Below are 18,357 nucleotides of genomic sequence, written 5' to 3'. Positions count from 1 at the left end.
AGTATCCCGGCCGGCGCGCGTTGCGTGTACAGTCGGTCCCGGCCATAATAATATATGGAGCAAGCCCCGAGAATAAAATATTTTGTCGTATGGGCCGCGCCTGTACGTGGTTAGAAGCCCTGTTTGCATCGCCGTTCGGTTCTTCGCCGTTCACAGGGCATGTGGATTCATCTCATCTTTGCCATATGCTGTGACACGGCACGGGAATTCGCGTAGCCTGGAGACGAAGAATGGTCGTTAATTACAACAGGAGCGCGTAGAAGCTGCTCAGAGAGGTAGAGGCTCTGTTAAGCGCGTTTAGCTCTTCTTGTCCTTGTATATCGGTGTAAGTTGGCACAGGGCAAATATCCAGTCTTGAACGTGGCGCTGCGTGCAGAAGTCCCTCTTAGTTGCCGGCAAGTTCTGCTGAAGGCGCTTAAATTGTTGCATATAGGCCGCAGTCGGCATCATCTTCGCTCCACTTCCTGAAGGCGTCTGTACAGCGTTCTTGTCATAAGTTGGGCTAGTTCGCGCGTGTTCATCGTTAGCGAGCGCGAAACGAGACGACGAAGAATGTTTTCGCTTTCGTTGTATATTTGCCTCTCCCTGTCTGGATACTGCTGTTTTTTTTTTTTTTTTTTTTTTTTTTTTTTTTTTTTTTGTCGAATCGACCATCAGTTTCAGTTAGCGCTTGTGCTGTATTGTAGTCTCCTCCGTCGTCGCCTTTTCATTCTATAGCTAGCAAGGCTGTGGGGTTGGGGAAGAAGTTCTGGCTTCCGGATAGACGTCAGCACTCTGCGCGCATTCACTGCTTGATCTGCCACATTTGTGAAAATGCTTTCTTATTTTCTGGGGGAAAGGGGGGAGGGGGGTACTAGAGCAGCAGATGGGCAATTATTTCTTTTCACGTGCACATTTGACCATGCATAAATATGCTGGCATTTTTGCAGGTATATATCGCAGTATAGTCAGAATCTTGTTCAATATTTACCCATAAAAGAATGAGTTCAGCTTGCACCAATGTAGTAGCGGTTCTCGCGGTGGTAGCTGCGGTGGTAGCTGCTTGGACCGCTAAAGTAAAACTCTCCCGAAAAAATGTACTGCAGCAGCGAGCAGCTTTGAAGTAAGCCGGATAACTAATCCTCATTCAACCCAGACTGGTATGGGGAATTAAAGCACCCAAATTTCCTCTTTCGTTCTGGATTCGCACAGAAAACACGTGCTTCTTCACAGATTTCTCTAATGCAAACGGATTAACTCGCTCGCCCAATACTGTCGACATGAGGGCTGGCCCGACACTGAAAGAGTTTGAGCCCGGCCCGGCTCGAGCTGCTGTAATTACAGTTAATCCCTAAGCCTCCGGCCCTGCTGCAACTGCTCCTGCTGTGCCTGTCAAGCGGCTTCATTGTCTCCCTCTACGCAGTTATTTCCCCCCCGGCATCCCTCTACCTCCAGTGACTCCAGTCTCTTCCCTGTGCAATCGTCATGATGATGAAGCGGCAACATGAACAAGTTAAGCTTGAGGCACCTGCTGCGCTCCTGCATTACGAAACCGACAGCGCTGCAGCTTTTTTCGCTTCTCGACTGGTGGCTGGAATGGCTAATACTTTTCTTTTTATCAATGAGAGCTAGATTTAGGTGCACGGCTTCTTTGCTTCTCCAACCGTGTGTTAGCACAAATTGTAAGCAAGAGGGTGATTCTGTGGCCAGGTACTCGATGAGCTCGTCTCGCTCACCGTGTACCTTTCACAGCGCTGGCAAGGCGCATTGTGTGGATCGATAAACAAAACGCAACTGTAATACCGCGGATGCTTTGACTAGGTGCTATGTCCCGCTTCCAACGAGGCTGTGTCGAGGCCAGGAACCAGCCACAACAGGGACGTATGAGATGCGATGGCTTGGCGCGATTCTCGAAACGGACGCCTAAACATCTGTGCCGGTGTTACCGAAGCGGAAGACTAAAAAAACTCACTTGCCAACAGGCGGCTGTTGCTGTTCTCTCATTGACGGCTAGCGGAGATCCATTCACGGCGATGGCGCCTGGGGGAAAGGGGGATCGACGTCGGTACAGAACTCGGATGTCGCGCGCGGAGAGCACGAAAAAAAAAAAAAAAAAAAAAAAAGCCTTTTCAATAAGTGGTTGCTGGGCGCCGCCATATTGCTCGCTGGACTGCATTTTGAGCTCGCTGAACAGGTTTTTCTGCGCAAAATGCAGTCCAGCGAGTACTACGGCGGCGCCCAGGGACCCCTTATTGAAAAGGTGTTAACTTTTTTCTTCCTCCTTGCTTTTTGCTAATAATTACTACAGCTACCGCGTATAATGTCATCGTCTGGCAGTGTGTGGGGTAGGTAAGTTTCATTTTCAGCGAGTGGCCTCGGAGGCAGTCGGAAAATATTGGCATTCCGGTTAATAATAGCGCTGGCATGCTCAGCTCCAGTTGCTGAGGTCAAGACGACTACGTGCGATGTCGTGGCGTGGTTTATTGCATATTTGTATGTGAATGCGTGCGTGGAAACTGTGCTCAGGCTAACCATTCGATCACTGGACGTGGCTTCACGGTAGCCTTAGCTATTGTTCCTACCGTGGGCGGCGGGCACAAACCGAAAGTGTCGCTTGACTGTCGTTCTACTTGCGCCTAGCAACAGGCTACGGCCTCTGCGATGAAGGAAACGTCTCCGCAGAGTGCCTTGGCTGCTCGCCTGCGCGCTCAGCGAGAATCGGCGCCGCCTGCCTCTCACGTCCATCTCGCGCAGCTCTCGCCGGAGAAGCAGGCTGCTTGGAGCGACAGCAGCCGATCTTTTCACTTCGTCAGTGTCGCCAGGGCAGCCGCTGGCCAGGAAGCGTTCCGCGCAAGCATGCGGGCACAGCAAATGGCAATGTTGCTCCCACATTCGCGGGCTACGCTTGGAGTTCCTGTTGTGTGTGCTTCCAAAAGAGCGCTTCCTTCGCTGCTCGGCGTGCTGCCTTGGTTCGTGGTTTGAGCACCTTGCACTTCTGAGCCGCGTAATTGACTGCCGCAAGGATTCGAGCATTCCAAGGCGAAATATGGCCGAAACACTGCCTGTTTGGCGATTGGCCATAATTTGTCCCGATGGTCAGGTGCAGGTCAATCATGAAGCAGTCGTGCGTACAAGTGGAGTTAGAAGAAAACTAAGCCCGGTTGCGAGGTCAGATAGGGTGTCTGGGTGCCCTCTCTCGCCCCCGCTGAGAGAGGGCATCCAGGCACCTTTCTAAGGCCAGAGGCGCTGACGCGTTATCTTACGGAATTTAATTAAGTGAGTGGCTGCACACTGTTTCTCCGAATTTTAGAAACGGCGGACTCCGCTGAAATCTATTCCCTTGTTATGTTTCATTTTTGGATAGACATACTTCGGCATTAAGAACTTATCGCACTTATCGCCATATTTTCAAACATTATGGATATATATTAGGCCTCTGTCGGCCTACGTCACCAGAGCGCGTGTTTTTCGTCTGATGGGCAAAACGTGCAGCCAAACATATGTTGCTTCCAACGCCTGAAAACCCATCGTTACCGTCATGTTGCAGCAAGGTGATCCGGCTGTAAGTTGAAGATTGACATGCCAGGATGAAATTTCATGAAACATGGTGAGGTCAGTTCATTTGTGCAGTTTTGTGTGAGCGTACGACAAGTGGTTGTTTAAGAAATATTTACATCCTGAGAATGTGGCTGCAGGAAAAGGGCAAGCGCGTCTGTACTGCCTAGCTCTTAGAACACTCAAGTAAATATGTACGCAAGGACCCCGCCGTGGTAGTGCAGTGGTTAGTGCCCTCAACTAGTGTGCCCAAGGATGCGGGATCGAATCCCTGCCCCGGCGGTCGCTTTTCGATGGAGGCGAAAAGCAAGGCGCCCGTGTGCTGTGCGATGTCAGTGCACGTTAGAGAACCCCGGGTGGTCGAAATTTCCGGAGGCCCCCACTACGGCGTGTCTCATAGCTTCAGTCGCTTTGGGAAGTCAAACCCGATAAACCGAACCAGATATGCAAGGTGCTCAGCTGGGTTAGGAACCAGACAAAAGGGGTGAATGAGCGATAGGCGTTGTGGAGTACTTCAGCGTTGACATTACCGAGGATGACTTACGCGCTTCGGCCCAAAAAAGGGGAAAGAACAAAATAAGGCTGATGGAGGCGAAACGAAGTGGCGTCGTGTGCTGTGCGATGTCAGCGCACGTTAAAGATCCCCAGGTGGTCGAAATTACTCCGTAGCCCTCCACTACGGCTCCTCTTTCTCTCTTTCCACTTTCATTCCCACCTTCCTCCCTTCCCTTACGGCGCGGTTCGGGTGTCCACCGAGCAAGTGTGACAGTTACTGCGCCTTTCCCTTCCTGTGAACCAATTTAACAAAATAAGGCTGCAGCGACATCGTTGAAGTTAAACGGGTTGCTCTAGAAGAAACACATTGTTCTCTACTCTCCCAATCTCCAATGCTCTAATTTTCTTTCTTACTGAAATAATTCTTTCTTCTACAGTCGGAGACAACTCGAGTCTACAGTAACCGCCACATGCAATTCCGCGACAAAAAGTAGTCCGTTGTTCAAGGTTTTATGCTTTCGCCGAATTTATAATTTGATATTTGATATTTGGTTCACAGGAAGGGAAAGGCGCAGTATCTGTCACACTTGCTCTGTGGACACCTGAACCGCGCCGTAAGGGAAGGGATGAAGGTGGGAGTGAAAGTGGAAAGAGAGAAAGGGGAGCCGTAGTGGAGGGCTTCGGAGTAATTTCGCCCACCCGGGGATCTTTAACGTGCGCTGACATCGCACAGCACACGGACGCCACTTCGTTTCGCCTCCATCACCGAATTTATAAGCTCAAGGATTTGATTTCAGTGTATCTGGCTTGTTTGGTATGGTGAAATTTAAAAAAAAATATTTCGTGTACTGTTCAGCGGAGTAATAAAAAAGCACACACGTTGTGTACGATGGTCCGTGGTTAGCAGCTGCTGATTTTTTTTATTTATTTTTTTTAAGTTATATCCTGCTATACTATACTACTTGTACTATGAATACATAGTTCAGCGTGAACGCAAGTCGAGTAGCATTCGACGATTAGCGCTTCGAAACAGCAGCATGCGACTGTTGGTCATGCATGCCGATGTGCGGTGCGCATTACTTTGTACGTAATACTGCATAAATAGGACATTTGCAATACGATTAAAATAAGCGCTTGAACCGTACAGCTAGACCACATTTGGAAAAATCTGCTCAGGCGCATATTATACTAGGTTGTTTGAGCGAACACTTTCAAATATTCCTAGAATTAAGGAATTTAAAATAGAAAAAAAATATTTGCGAGAACAAGCTCTCAGCCCCGGCGAACACAAATTACTGGAAAACTGCACTAAGCTTGCGGTTAATTAGGTTTTTAGTTATCTCACAGAGGTTAGTGCCACTGAGGAGTTTTAAGCCGTGGACAAGGCGATGCCATATCTGTTTTGAAACGGCAAAAAAAAAATATATATATATATATATATATATATATATATATATATATATATATATATATATATATATATATATATATATATATATATATATATATATATATAAAGCCCTGCCACGGGAGGAATTCCGGCGCTTTTCCCCGACGAAACCGAAATAGACGCGCAGGGGACTCGGTGCAGACGCGACATCCGCTGATAACGCAATGCAATGACTGCAAGCGAATTCGAACTGCAAGCGTTATTATGTCACATCCATGTGCAGTATTTCTCTTCGCAGCTCACTGGAAGTTTGGCTACGAGGCCGTTATTGTTCAGAGTGACGGAACACACGTCGCACTAGAGCAGAGACAGTTCGAATTTGGCGCCGTAGTCAGTGCAGCACGTCGGCAGCAGACGACACATCAGCGTCCAGATTCCTGCGTGTCCAATACGATGTTTCCTATAGCAGTGCCCCCCCAAAAAAAGCGCCTGATTTCATCGCGCTTGGAGGGTCGGGGGGTCTTCGTTTCAAAAACTGACATGGCGTCGTCTTGTCCACGGCTTCAAACTCCATTGACACTAACAGTCGAGCTGCGTTAACAAAAATTAATTCGTTAGTTTCAGTTCATGAGGTGTGTGATTAGGAGCGTTCCGCTGTAAATTGTATCCGCCGAGGCTGAAAGCCTGCTACTATAGATACTTTTTCTATGTTAAACCCCTGACGTTTAGAAATTTTCTAACATTGTTCGCTGACACACCTGGTAGAATTTCCTTTGCTGGTAGTTCTCTGGTAGTTTGCTGGTAGTTAAATGGATCAATCAACACTTCTCTTTCACAGCCTGCGGCATTGGTAGCTTTTCTTTTTATTTTTGTTTGTCTGAAGCTAGCGTGACTTGTATAAAACATTTTCTTTATTTTCGTAGAAATAATCATTGCTAGACGCTTGTTTTCACTGCTGGCCTGGTATGACAAGTGGATCGAGTTCGTCAAGTTTATCCGATCACGAATGTCATTCGCTCCTACATCATCAATTGGTCGCTTGTAGCAGGTGATCAGTGACATTTGCTACTGTCCTTCGATTCGAATGGCACTCAATCATCCGTTGTGACTGGGTATTTCCTCGATTTTGCGGAAGAGGTCGCATTCCTGTGTTCGGCTTGATGTTTCGTACCAACGTCCAGTGAAACGTGTGTGCAGGCTGTCAGCGACGGGCCTGGGCTGGTCGCTAGTTCCGTTATTTTCTGCGCTTCCAGATAACGGCTGCTCTCCCAGTTTTTCCGAATAGTTTGCTCTCTTTCGCTTCTTTTTTTCTGGCTGCGTGCGCTTGAGACCAAACGGCGTAAACTTGCTGGCATAAACCAGCCGTTGGGGAATTGCATTAAGGTTTGTTTTGTTTTGGCACCTGATCGAGACTTTTTGTTTGTCTGTTTCACTTCCGTGATTTTTCATCTGATACTAACATTCGATAGACTCCTTTCAAAAAGTATTATATGGCTTCCCCTCAGTGTCGCTCGTCCGTCCAATGGCCGAACTGCCAAACGTAGCCCGTTTTCGCTGGAGTAGGACATGGCTAAGACCTGACCGCGGCAACAACACTTGGGCCTGCAAGGCACACTCTATCTTCGTCTTACTGATGAGTGACGTCATATATATATATGGGGCAAAGAGCAACGAGGCGAAGCCGACTGAACGAATTTTGCAAGTGGTGCGTCAGCTGCCGTGCACGCTTCGTCGTATGGGAATATACCTCCATCTCACCGTGAGTTTGCCCGAACTAGCGCTCTCAAACGGCCGCTTCGTGTTATTTCGGAGTGTGCGACTAAGAACGGTCTGTTTAAACGAAATTTTGTTTTGCCGAAACATTTGGCGTCCCGGTGGCTGGTTCACACGTACCACAGCTGGGCAAGCACAATCGCACATGCGCACCTGGCTCGCAGCCATTCGCGCATGCGCCGTGTGCGGATGGCGGTAGTGGTACCATTAGCGATATGCTGAAGCTCTGTAATGAGGCATTTTCCGTGGACTGGTGGCGACCATCCGTGTTCGGGGGCGGCCCGCTTGACACAAGAGCTTTGCCGGCGGCTCCCGGCGTGCCCGCTGGAAATGTTTATTAGTTGTGGCTTGACGTCACCATCTCGTGCGCTGGCCCGTTGATACGGAAGCTTTCCCACGGCAGCCGACCCCTAACACGCCGTTCTTAAGAGACTAATGCGCGAATAGCAGAATAGCCTTATAAAACGACGCTGCTCAAGTGCGTTAAGTTAGCGTAGCCTAGTTCAGCAATTAGATAATTGACGCTTTAACGACCTAGCGTTCGAGGCGACAGTTGCATAGTGACGCGGCGCTGATGTTCTTGGCTTTAAACCAAACATTGAGCTGCGTGTAGTGTGCGTGTTTCGTTGCGTTGGTTTAAGCAGGAGCGCGCGCGTGAGAATGCTGTGGAAGGAAAAATACGTGCCGCTAATTGGCATTGGAGAGTACTACGTCATCACGGTGCTAGCGTAGTGAACGCACCGAGAGGCATCATGTTGGGCCTGGTTTTACGTAGGCTATCCTTTTGTTGCTCTTCAGCAGAAACTAGAAAGGAAGAAAGGTGTAGAGGGCCTAAACTATTGCAGCTTCTCAGATGTGTGACTGAAGGCTTAACGAACTGTATGTAACTTACGGTGGCACTTAGTGGTTCGAGTTCGGAGAAACTGTGCGTTGCATCTGGCGGCGGTGCGCAAGCTGTGCGCTGTCCTCCTAAGCTCTAACCGAGCGGTCTCCTCTTTGGACAAGGAGGCAGTCCGCCCTGGGAACGCAGCAGTTGTCGTAATCCTGTTCGACCACCGGAAATCGCCGTTTGGGCGTTTTCCAACTTGTGGCGAGGCCGGCTGCGCGTGTGTGTGGGCGCAGTAGCGAGTCGCTGAGCCACAATAGCGAGCACGACGGCGGCAGCGGCTTTCCTAGTCTTGGCACCCCTCGGCGCTGCTCCGTGCTTGCGAAGAGCGGAGAGGAGGGGAAAAAAAAAAAAAAAGAAGAAAGCAGGGCATTCTTTTCTCAACGACTGCCGAATAGTAAATAGGAGGCGAGCGGTTTGCCAATATTGCGCGTAATCCGCGTAAGGCGAAAGCGGCAATTGAGCAGTGCTCGGTGGTCGAGAACGCGCTCACTGGCAGGACCCTGAAACCATTCGCCTCTGTCTTCGTAGTCTGCGATTAGACAGCACTGTTAAGCGTAATCACAGGTTCGTTTGGCGCTCTTAAATGCAAGTGCTGCTTTTGGTTGCGATATTTTCGAGATTTTGTTGTTGCTTTCTCCGTACTACTACTGGGAGAGGGAGGGGGGTTGTTGCTGCAATGCTCGCTTTACAAGCGCAGTGATTCCTTCTCCCTGCATTTGCACGGGTTCAGCCACGCATTTCCACTCGTGACGCTAATGGTGCCGACTCTTCGAGAACCCCGGGGACTGGGACCGGAGCTCTTCGTGCTTGGCTGGCGGTGCAGTACTGCACCGGTTACCCCTCTCCTGCTTCCGAGGAGAGGGCAGCGGACGTCACAGGCGAGTGGTTTGGCCTGTTAGCCGGCGGGGGAAGAGCCGGCGCGTAGGCCGTGGGTGTTGTGCGAGAGCGTGCGTGTGGTGCCACTGAAGAAACAGGTAGGCGAGCCGATCGCCTTGGGGGTCGGGCGGCCGTCGCGCCCTGTGCACCCCCCCCCCCCTCCCTTACACACACACACACACTTTCTGCTGCTTCTGTGGCGGCGGTGGCCTGTACGCTCGCCTGCTACTGCCAGGGACACTGACTCATGCGTCTTGCTTGAGTCACACACGGTTTGTGCGTCTCTGTTCTCAGGCGGTACACAGGCGGTCTTCCTCTTGGCGTTTCGCCTCTTTTCCTTTTTGGAGCGCCCCGTGTTTGTGATTTTTCTTTTCTCCCCCTTTATTGTTAATGCCGCGACTCCTGGTGAGCCCATGGAAGCTCTGCGCCGGCGATAACGGCGCGCCGCGCCCAGTGAGAACGCCCCGGGACTTTTTTGTTGCTATTCTTCACGCTTTTTCTCGGCTGTTCTTGCTTGTGTAGCGAATGCTGGGGGGCTGGTACATGTGATCTTTGTGGAGGAATTACCGCATGCGTCAGAGTGCGTTTTTATTTTTATTTTTTCCTTTTTTGTTCTTCCAGCAGCTCGCGAAGGCCATGAAGGCTTCCTTTCCTTCCCACAGTTCCAGTTGATTCAGATCAGAAGCACGCGATAGTTTTAAGTTTACGGCCATAACTGGCTGGGAGCAGAGTAAATGACAGCCTCTGAATTCTGGGGATCTCTTTAACAGTGTAGGAGTGGGGATTGACTGCTATGGCTTTAAGGGAAAGGGGGGGGGGGGGGGAATTGAGCTTTTCATAAAAACGTTCTTCTACTAGGAACTTTTAAGTTATTCTTAAAAGCTTAATCATGAGTGCTCATAATATACCCGAAGTATAAACACAAATTTTGGTGGCATTTTTCTTCTAGTTCTTATGCGCAAGACATTCTGTGCATGGGTGACCGCGTGGTTTTCGCCTACGACCGCTAATTTATAAATGAATTTTATTTCCTCATAAGTTTCTGTTTCGGTTTTAGCGGCCGAGAGATGGCTGTGACGCCACACTCAAGTCTAGGGTGTGACGCCACACTCAAGATGACCCATGGGTGATTAAAAAAATAATAATAATAAAGCGCGATATAATGACTGACTCTTCACTTGTTGCAATTCCTGTTCTTGAGGCAGGCTGGTTTTAGCGTTGTTTCAAATTGAAATGACAGAGTAACGATTGCGTCGCTGTTTTTCCCATCTTCACGTGACCTAGACTTGAATTTGACGTCACAGCTATTGATCGGCTGTTGAAACCGAAACAGGTGAGAAAAGAAATTCGATTATATATTATTCAGGGGTCGTAGTTCACGAGAATATGACGTGGTGATCCGTGTACTGTGATTGATGTCTCACGCGTCATTACAATGGATAAATCACGAACGCCAAAATGAAGTGTCTATACTCCTTTAACGGGCCACAGAGGACGGCTGTGTATAATTTTTGTTCTTATAGTCATATACAACCACTGCCGATTTCGAGACGACGAGACGAGCGCGTACTTTTTTATGGTCTTCCGCCTTCTGCCGCACCTCGACGGGGGTGTCCCCCTCCTGCTCCGCTACCGCCGTTCGCGCACAAGCAGAGCAATTTTCCAGCGACTCTAGAGCATTCGCGCTTTCTGCGCCCCCTCCCCCTCCGCATGGGTTGCAACCGTCGGCTTCTGATGTTTCTACACACCGCGTAATTAGTTTTATGAGCCTTCGGGCACATTGATGTCAACATTTTCTTTGTGGTGATAGACTTGTGTTAACGGCGCGCGCGGACTTGCTTATTGTAAACGGGGTGTATGCTAACGTCAAGATGTTTTTCAGAGAAATAGCTCAGTTAAAACGAAAACCATGGCTGTACCTGTCGGCAAAGGCTACGTGGTTGAGGTGAACGAGAAGGCTACTGCTCCTGTCGCAAAACTGGCGCTTCCACGGGCGTCGAGCACGAAGTATGTCCTAGCTTCGTGACACGTACTTCATACCCAAGAAACAATGCAGCGCCTTTAAAAAAAAAAAAAAAAAAAAAAGCGATAAAGAATTATAGGGGCAGCGCCCCTCATCATTTATATGGCAGCGCCCTTCACACCACTGTAAAATTGGTAAAATCGCGTTACACGCAATTTTCGTTCGGCTGAGAAGCCGCCGGCGTCGTAGTAGTAGCAGTTGTAGTTGTCGGATATAATCGGGGGTTGCCTAAAGAAAAAAAAAGTCGTATAATAGTAATTTGTGGTTCTAGTGGTTGACGATTTATTGGTGTGTGATAGGCGATGACGAGTTAATGATATTATAAATAATTGATGAATTGAAGAAATGAAAAAAAAAAATTGCGGGAAATAGATTCAAGGTGTCAGTATGCTCGGAATGAAAAGCTAATGCTTTGATGATGGTAGGTAAAAAAAATTTGGAGTCTGTAATCGATCAAGTAATCAAAATAATTGAATAAAAACACCTATACATTTTTCCCATTTGTCTGGTCTTGTCAGAGAAGCATGCATAGTCAACAAAGCGCGGAATGCTGAAGGAAAAAGAATCAAGTTATTTTTTTTTTTTGTATGCCAGAAATAGGACATTGCAATTATTAAAGGCATTTAAGCCTAGAAACATAATTTAAAGCATAATTAGAATGCTTCAGAACTTTCGTTTGTTGCTCCAGAGGTTCTCCAAAATAGCATTATTCCTGCTCCCTGAGCTGTTCCAAAATTCTCAAACCTGCTTCCACCCCTGTATAAAATATTTTTTTGACTCGCAGATTTCTTTGTTATTATTTCTTGCCTTCGATACTTGTTGCTGTTTTTTTTTTTTTTTTTTTTTTTCTTCATCGTCAATTTCATGTATTGCATTGCTATGGCCATTTTAGTCCTACTGAAGCTCTGCATTTAGTTTTACCGGGAAAGCTTTCTTTTAGAGTCACTTCACGGTATGTTCAATGTATATTAGCACATACTGGCTAGCATTGTCCCGTCAGTTACAGTAGCTTGTTTCATTTAGATATCTTATGCGTACACTGGTGACTGATGCTATGTCAGTTATGACAGCTTGCCAACATTACATATATCTTGGCATACATTGCTGAACATTGCCTTGGTGAGTTTTGATAGCTTCCTAGCACTAGCTACATGAGGGGGTAAACCTTTTGTATTTGAGTTTTCAATGCAGCTCTAAGGCTACATGGGAGGGTTGGCCTGTGTTCTAAGGCTAGGCTTCTAATCTGCGCTTCTTGTCCAGATTCAGAAGTGGCACCTTGCATTGAGTAAGGAAGCATATTGTAAATGAAATATTGTCACAAAAAAAAGCTAAAAGCTTGTAAATGTACTATTAGGTACGGTACCACATTCGGGTTATTTGCAGTGGCAAAATGTGTTTCTGAAAAGCTGTTGTGCTGTAGAAAATCGATGATCATTTTCTGTGCAACTTCATTATGACGCAGAAATCAGGCCCAAAACTGCCTAGCATTATTATCATAATCATCATACTCGGACATGACGAAAGCGTCTGGTTTTTTCCCAAAGCTACGGGCCCCCTAATTGTGCCAGACTTGTTCTGTATATACACTGCAGGCAGACTCTTCTGTTGAGTCGCAAAACATTTTCGGTCTTCGATAGCTGTCTTTCACAAACACAAAATCATAAATGTTTGTTGCATTCATACGCAAGCGCACTAGTGGAATTTACTTCCATATTATTGTGTCCGCAGCTATGCATACGTTTGCTATCGGATGTATTGGTGGGAAGCACACATTCGTTGCCAAGCTTTGTTCAGAGGTGGATCTGTTGGTCAGTCTTGGAGGGACAGTTAGGGATGGGTGGTCCTGTTTTAAATATGTACTTCTTAGGCTTTTTTGTTTAAAGAATAAACAGGCTTCAATTCAGCCTGGCCTTCCTATGTAAATTTCTATTCTCTTGATGAGGTGGAGATTGTGGTTCATATGCTGCTGCCCTGTCTGCTCAGTTGATTTGCAGACTGCATTGCAATCAGCTGGTGGTGAGGCAAATTCTGGATCACTTATTTGGCCCTAGTTTTGCGGCATTATGTAATTTGCTGGTTTTGTTTAATTAATACTGTTTTATTTTTTCCCTTCTGCAGGAATCTGTCATACATGTGGCGAGAAGGTGACAGGTGCCGGCCAAGCCTGCCAAGCAATGGGAAATTTATACCACACTAACTGCTTCATTTGCTGTTCATGTGGTAAGAAATTTTGCTAAGTACCTATGAACGAAAAGTGTAGTGCTGCAGTTGTTAAACACTAGTATTTCAGTGGAGAGGAAATTCTGCACAGAACTAGGCGGTATTCAAAAACTGTTTTTTGATTGTATATTTGTATGATCCCAATCAGTCTTGAACTTTCACATGAGAAGCTAGAATAGCTAGTAGGAAAAAAAAGTAGTAAAAATGTTACATGCACAGTAGGGAAAGTACTGAAATCGCAGTATGCAAGGACTAATCAGAGCAGCCAACAAAGAGGTAAAAATGTAAACAGTGAACATTATTTGTTGCTGCTCTGTTCGTATTATTATTACCGCTGTGATTAGGGGCATGGCATGTAAGCAGTGGGCAATTTTTAAATAGGTCCAAAAAAAGAAGAAAGAAAAGGTTCACTTTTACCTTTTCATCTTTCTTTTTTTTCATCTCTCTCATTGTTTCTTTTTTTTTTTTTTTTCATTATTTTATAGAATACTACAGTTAAGTGTCTTTCATTGAAAAACTGTTCTACTAAAACCTTGATGTAACTTTTTGAATTTTAATACATTTCTCCTTGCACTTAACATGTTCATGATTTGTGCATCAGAGGGAAATTTCTTTGGTTGGCAGCACTGATTAGAATTTGTATCAGTCTGTTGATACAGAATGTAAGCTTAAATCTTGTTACAGAATTACGTAGTGTGCTGTCTGTACTAAAATGTTGTTCAAAGAGCAAGAAAATGATTTTAGCTTTGCCAGAGGCCACAAGCAAAAGTGGTCTCACAGAATCACTTCAGTATTTAGCATGCAAAATAAACTCTACAAAGTGAGCATCAACATGATTTTACTTGTCACTGATTCTTCTAAATATGATTCCAATTCATGTCACAGGGCGAGCATTAAGGGGAAAGGCATTCTACAATGTACATGGAAAGGTTTACTGTGAAGAGGACTACCTGGTGCGTACTGCTTTTATGCAATATCACTGTATGTAGTACATTTAACACTTTGACACTGCAGAAGTTGTAGTCAGGACTGAGCTTTAAAAATGAGTTCTTGAGCTATTTCATCAAATTAATAGTATAGGTTTAAAGAGAAATAAGTTAACTGAACCGGCTCAATTATGCTTCATCAGCCTCTGCTGGGCATGAATTAAAGGAAAACCCACAAAAGTATCTTGCTGATAAAGGATGGCTGAGCTAAACTTTCATGGTGGCTGTCTGTCGCATGACACTGCATGCCAAGAGCACTGAGTAATTTGCAACAGGTACGGAAGATATTTTGTACTAATGAAAGAAAAATAAAGAATTTGATTAGGGAATATTGAATGAAAAAATTTGAAGGACACTTAAGCTCCACATTTATGGGTGTGACGGGACAGGTTTCCGTTTGACAGCTCCCCTTGTATCGGGTCTTGAATATTTGGGAGCGGGGTTTTAAAAAATTCCTATGCAAAATCTACTACCCCATTCGAGCTGAAATTACGTTCACAAAGTAGCAAAATATGGTCTATGTTATCTGATAAGTGATTCAACATCGGTACTTGCCTAGATTTTCCGGAATCGACGGAATATTGCTCTCGGCGGCGTGCACAAATTTCGCAGAAGCGAGTCGTGAAGCTGCGGTGACATGGTGCGCCATCTGTCGAGCGGCGAGGTAACCGCCATCTCCGGCAAGGCCATTGGTGCCGTTGGCGCGCTTGCTTCGAAGGTGCAGATCGTCTGCTCGTTTAAAGTAATGCCACAAGGAAAAGTCACCGCTTCTCTTACTAAAAACAGTAGTGGAAATGCTACATCAGCAGCATTAGAAACAAAAATAAATATTAACTCGTCGCTTGCTCTTCCGCTACGATTCCGGTGCCGTCTGCTTTTGACTGTTGGTCTGTTCTGACGACTCTTGCTCTGTTCTGATCCCGAGTAAAGATCGAAATTTTTTGTGTGTTCGCCCTATAATGCATTGTGTGCTGCAGTGATATGCGTTCATTTTCAGCGATAGAAAAGGCGGCAGTTGTGTCATGGCTTGTTGAATCCGGGTCAGTTCACTGCGTGCGCACGAAATTCAAGGTAAAATTTCGCCGTCGTCCTCCTTGTGAAAGGTCACTGCTAAGATGGAAGAAAATGTTCGAAGAAAGAGGCTGTCTTAAAAAGAAAGAAAGAAGTGATAAAGGGGGAACACATCGCAGTATTGCTGATGCCCTTGAGGGTGCATTTTCGTCGGACCCTCAGATGTCCTGTACGCGAGCTGCGCTGTTGTTCGGAGTGAGCCCGTCAACGGTAAGTCGCGCGATGAAACGCAAGGGCTTCTATCCGTACAAGATGCAAACTCTACAAGCGCTCTCAGAAGACGACAGAGACCGTCGGCTTCAATTCTGCCACTCGGAACAACGAAGGATAACTCAAGACCGGGGACATCTGAACTTTTTATTATTCACTGATGAATCCATTTTTCACCTGGATGGAAAAATCAACAAACAGAACACTCGGTTTTGGGCAAAAGACAATCCTCGTTTTTATTCCACAAACGACAAGACCCCACATATCATGGTTTGGTGTGGATTGTGGCGCGAGGGGCTCGTTGGGCCTTTTTATTTTGAGGACAACGTGACTGCCGAATCATATTTGGAAATGCTGCAGCAGAAGATTCTGCCAGAGTTGGAAGCAACACATATGCAGAAGGAGATCTGCATATTTCAGCAGGACGGAGCTCCTGCTCATTACGCCAGAAGTGTCCGCAACTGGCTGGATGCAACATTTCCAAACATGTGGATGGGTCGAGGCTCGTCCAACATGCCATGGCCGCCCCGTTCACCTGATCTAACTCCATGCGATTTTTTTTTTTATGGGGCTATCTAAAAAGCCGCGTGTACCGCCGAGGCCGACTTCACAGTTGTTCAGAGCTGAAGCAGCAAATTGAGGCTGCTTGTGCAGACATCACGGAGCGCATGAGGGCATCTGTCTTCAAAGAATATGAAGAAAGATTGCAAAGATGTATTGACGCCGCCGGAGGACATTTTGAGGTATAAATCACAGCAAGCACTTCGACGTGAACGCCTGAGTACTGTTCGATGTAAGTGCATGTTACAGTCTCGGGTGTTTTCATTACGATCTCTTTCATATCCCATGAGCAGCTTGCGGACGTTGAACCACAGAAAATGATCAACCAGATTGAACCAGATATTGACGGCACCGGAATCGTAGCGGAAGAGCAAGCGACGAGTTAATATTTATTTTTGTTTCTAATGCTGCTGATGTAGCATTTCCACTACTGTTTTTAGTAAGAGAAGTGGTGACTTTTCCTTGTGGCATTACTTTAAACGAGCAGACGATCTGCACCTTCGAAGCAAGCGCGCCAACGGCACCAATGTCCTTGCCGGAGATGGCGGTTACCTCGCCGCTCGACAGATGGCGCACCATGTCACCGCAGCTTCACGACTCGCTTCTGCGAAATTTGTGCACGCCGCCGAGAGCAATATTCCGTCGATTCCGGAAAATCTAGGCAAGTACCGATGTTGAATCACTTATCAGATAACATAGACCATATTTTGCTACTTTGTGAACGTAATTTCAGCTCGAATGGGGTAGTAGATTTTGCATAGGAATTATTTAAAACCCAGCCCCCAAATATTCAAAACCCTGTAGATCCTCGTTTGTGTACGTACACTTTGTTACTCACTTATACAGTAATCCTTTAATTTGTGCTTCTAGCATCTCACACATACTCATTAGCACATATTCATAAGAAACGAGATTATATGAAAGACCGGTCAAGACAGGTGTAACGCAACACTTTAATCACATCATAACTAACATGCCTGCGTGGCCTAGGAACAGGGAGGGATCCGAGGGTCCTGGAGGACTAGATTTCGATCTCGCCTTCCATCTTAATGGGCAAAGCCCCAGTTGGCAGTGCGTGCCAATTTGGCCATGTGACGTGGTCACACAAACCGACAACCAATCAGCGGACTGCCATCTGCCAGAATCATGCCTGTGATTATTTGCTCACAACGCCGACGCCAGATTATCCAGGGGACGAGGCCTTTAACAATATCGTATTCAGTGTAACTGCCAACGATGTCAATACCAGTACAATTCGCTCTGGATGATGATTGCAGCTAAATAAGGCTATTCTTGGAAAAGAACCACATGATTAGTCTAGCGTTTGGAGGAATTTCCCAAGGTGGAGTAGATTTGTAATAAGCCTTCTCAGAAACTCCGCACTTGAAGGGGAAAAAATGTGAAAATTTGAATATTTGAAATTCAGTTTAAGATAATATTCAATCCTCAGATGTTAAGTAATTCACATGGACAGCTACAGCTTTTGCATTCTCCTGCATCCTTTGCAGTACTCTGGATTTCAGCAGACCGCAGAGAAGTGTGCTGTGTGTGGACACCTGATCATGGAAATGGTAAGGGCATCAGCTGCAGCTGTCAGCTCCATGCAGTGCTGTTTCTGAAACCTGTTAATTACGTACCATGTACGGACTGAGATCAAAGTGCACTCACCGCATGTTCAGTGCCACTCCTTTCTAAAACCCAATTTTTTTATCACATATTGGCACTAGAGATTAACACGATGTAAACCATTTGTACCTGACCCCTCCACGAAATAATGCATCCTACAAATGCGAGTTTGAACATACATTCAGCATTTGTGAGATAAGAGGAGTACCGCTCCGGTGACCAAAACTCATTGCAGTTTTTTAAAGATCTGCTCAGAAAGGGGCCCTACCATGAAAACAAGGTACATGTGGGGACAGTGATGAAGGCAGCAAACTAAGAGTCTTACACTGCACTTAAATGAACTCTTTATTGGGCTGACATATGCTCGCAAAAGAACTAGGCAAGTAGACAGCGGTGACAGCAGCAAAGCATGCTTGGTGGTTGTCGAACTACAATTGCCCGTTGCACTTGGCAGTGCTGAATTTAAACATGGTGCAGGAACATCTAGATAAACTGGGCAAAGGTTCTCGGCAACATGAGAAGTGTTTTTATCTCTGAATGGTGAGAAAAATCACATGAATTACACGAGCTCCATTGGACAATAACCTTGATGTAGGATTGAATTGAGCTTTAGAAAGGAACATAATTATTGCCCTTGTAGTCTGCATCATGCCACTAGCTATTCCAGTGTAAACAGCATTGTCGACAAAGTTGTCTGTCGGAT

At 46.2% G+C, this 18,357-nt stretch overlaps 1 protein-coding gene across 2 annotated transcripts in view; it reads left to right on the top strand.

Annotated features, from left to right (window-relative positions):
* jub (LIM domain-containing protein jub) overlaps window positions 1-18,357 on the top strand; it is a 90,539-nt gene that overhangs the window by 51,956 nt on the left and 20,226 nt on the right. For both annotated transcript variants that reach the window (XM_084590608.1, XM_084590609.1), the window contains exons 2-4: window positions 13,099-13,200; window positions 14,086-14,153; window positions 17,537-17,599. In XM_084590608.1, coding sequence (XP_084446734.1) covers window positions 13,099-13,200; window positions 14,086-14,153; window positions 17,537-17,599 — 233 coding nt within the window. The remainder of the gene's footprint in view (window positions 1-13,098; window positions 13,201-14,085; window positions 14,154-17,536; window positions 17,600-18,357) is intronic.

The sequence above is a fragment of the Amblyomma maculatum genome, chromosome 1 (genome assembly GCF_055883805.1).
Source record: "Amblyomma maculatum isolate TAMU_Amacu chromosome 1, ASM5588380v1, whole genome shotgun sequence".
Taxonomy (NCBI): domain Eukaryota; kingdom Metazoa; phylum Arthropoda; class Arachnida; order Ixodida; family Ixodidae; genus Amblyomma; species Amblyomma maculatum.
The sequence above is the reverse complement of the archived record's forward strand: the minus strand, read 5'-3'. Positions and strand labels throughout refer to the sequence as shown.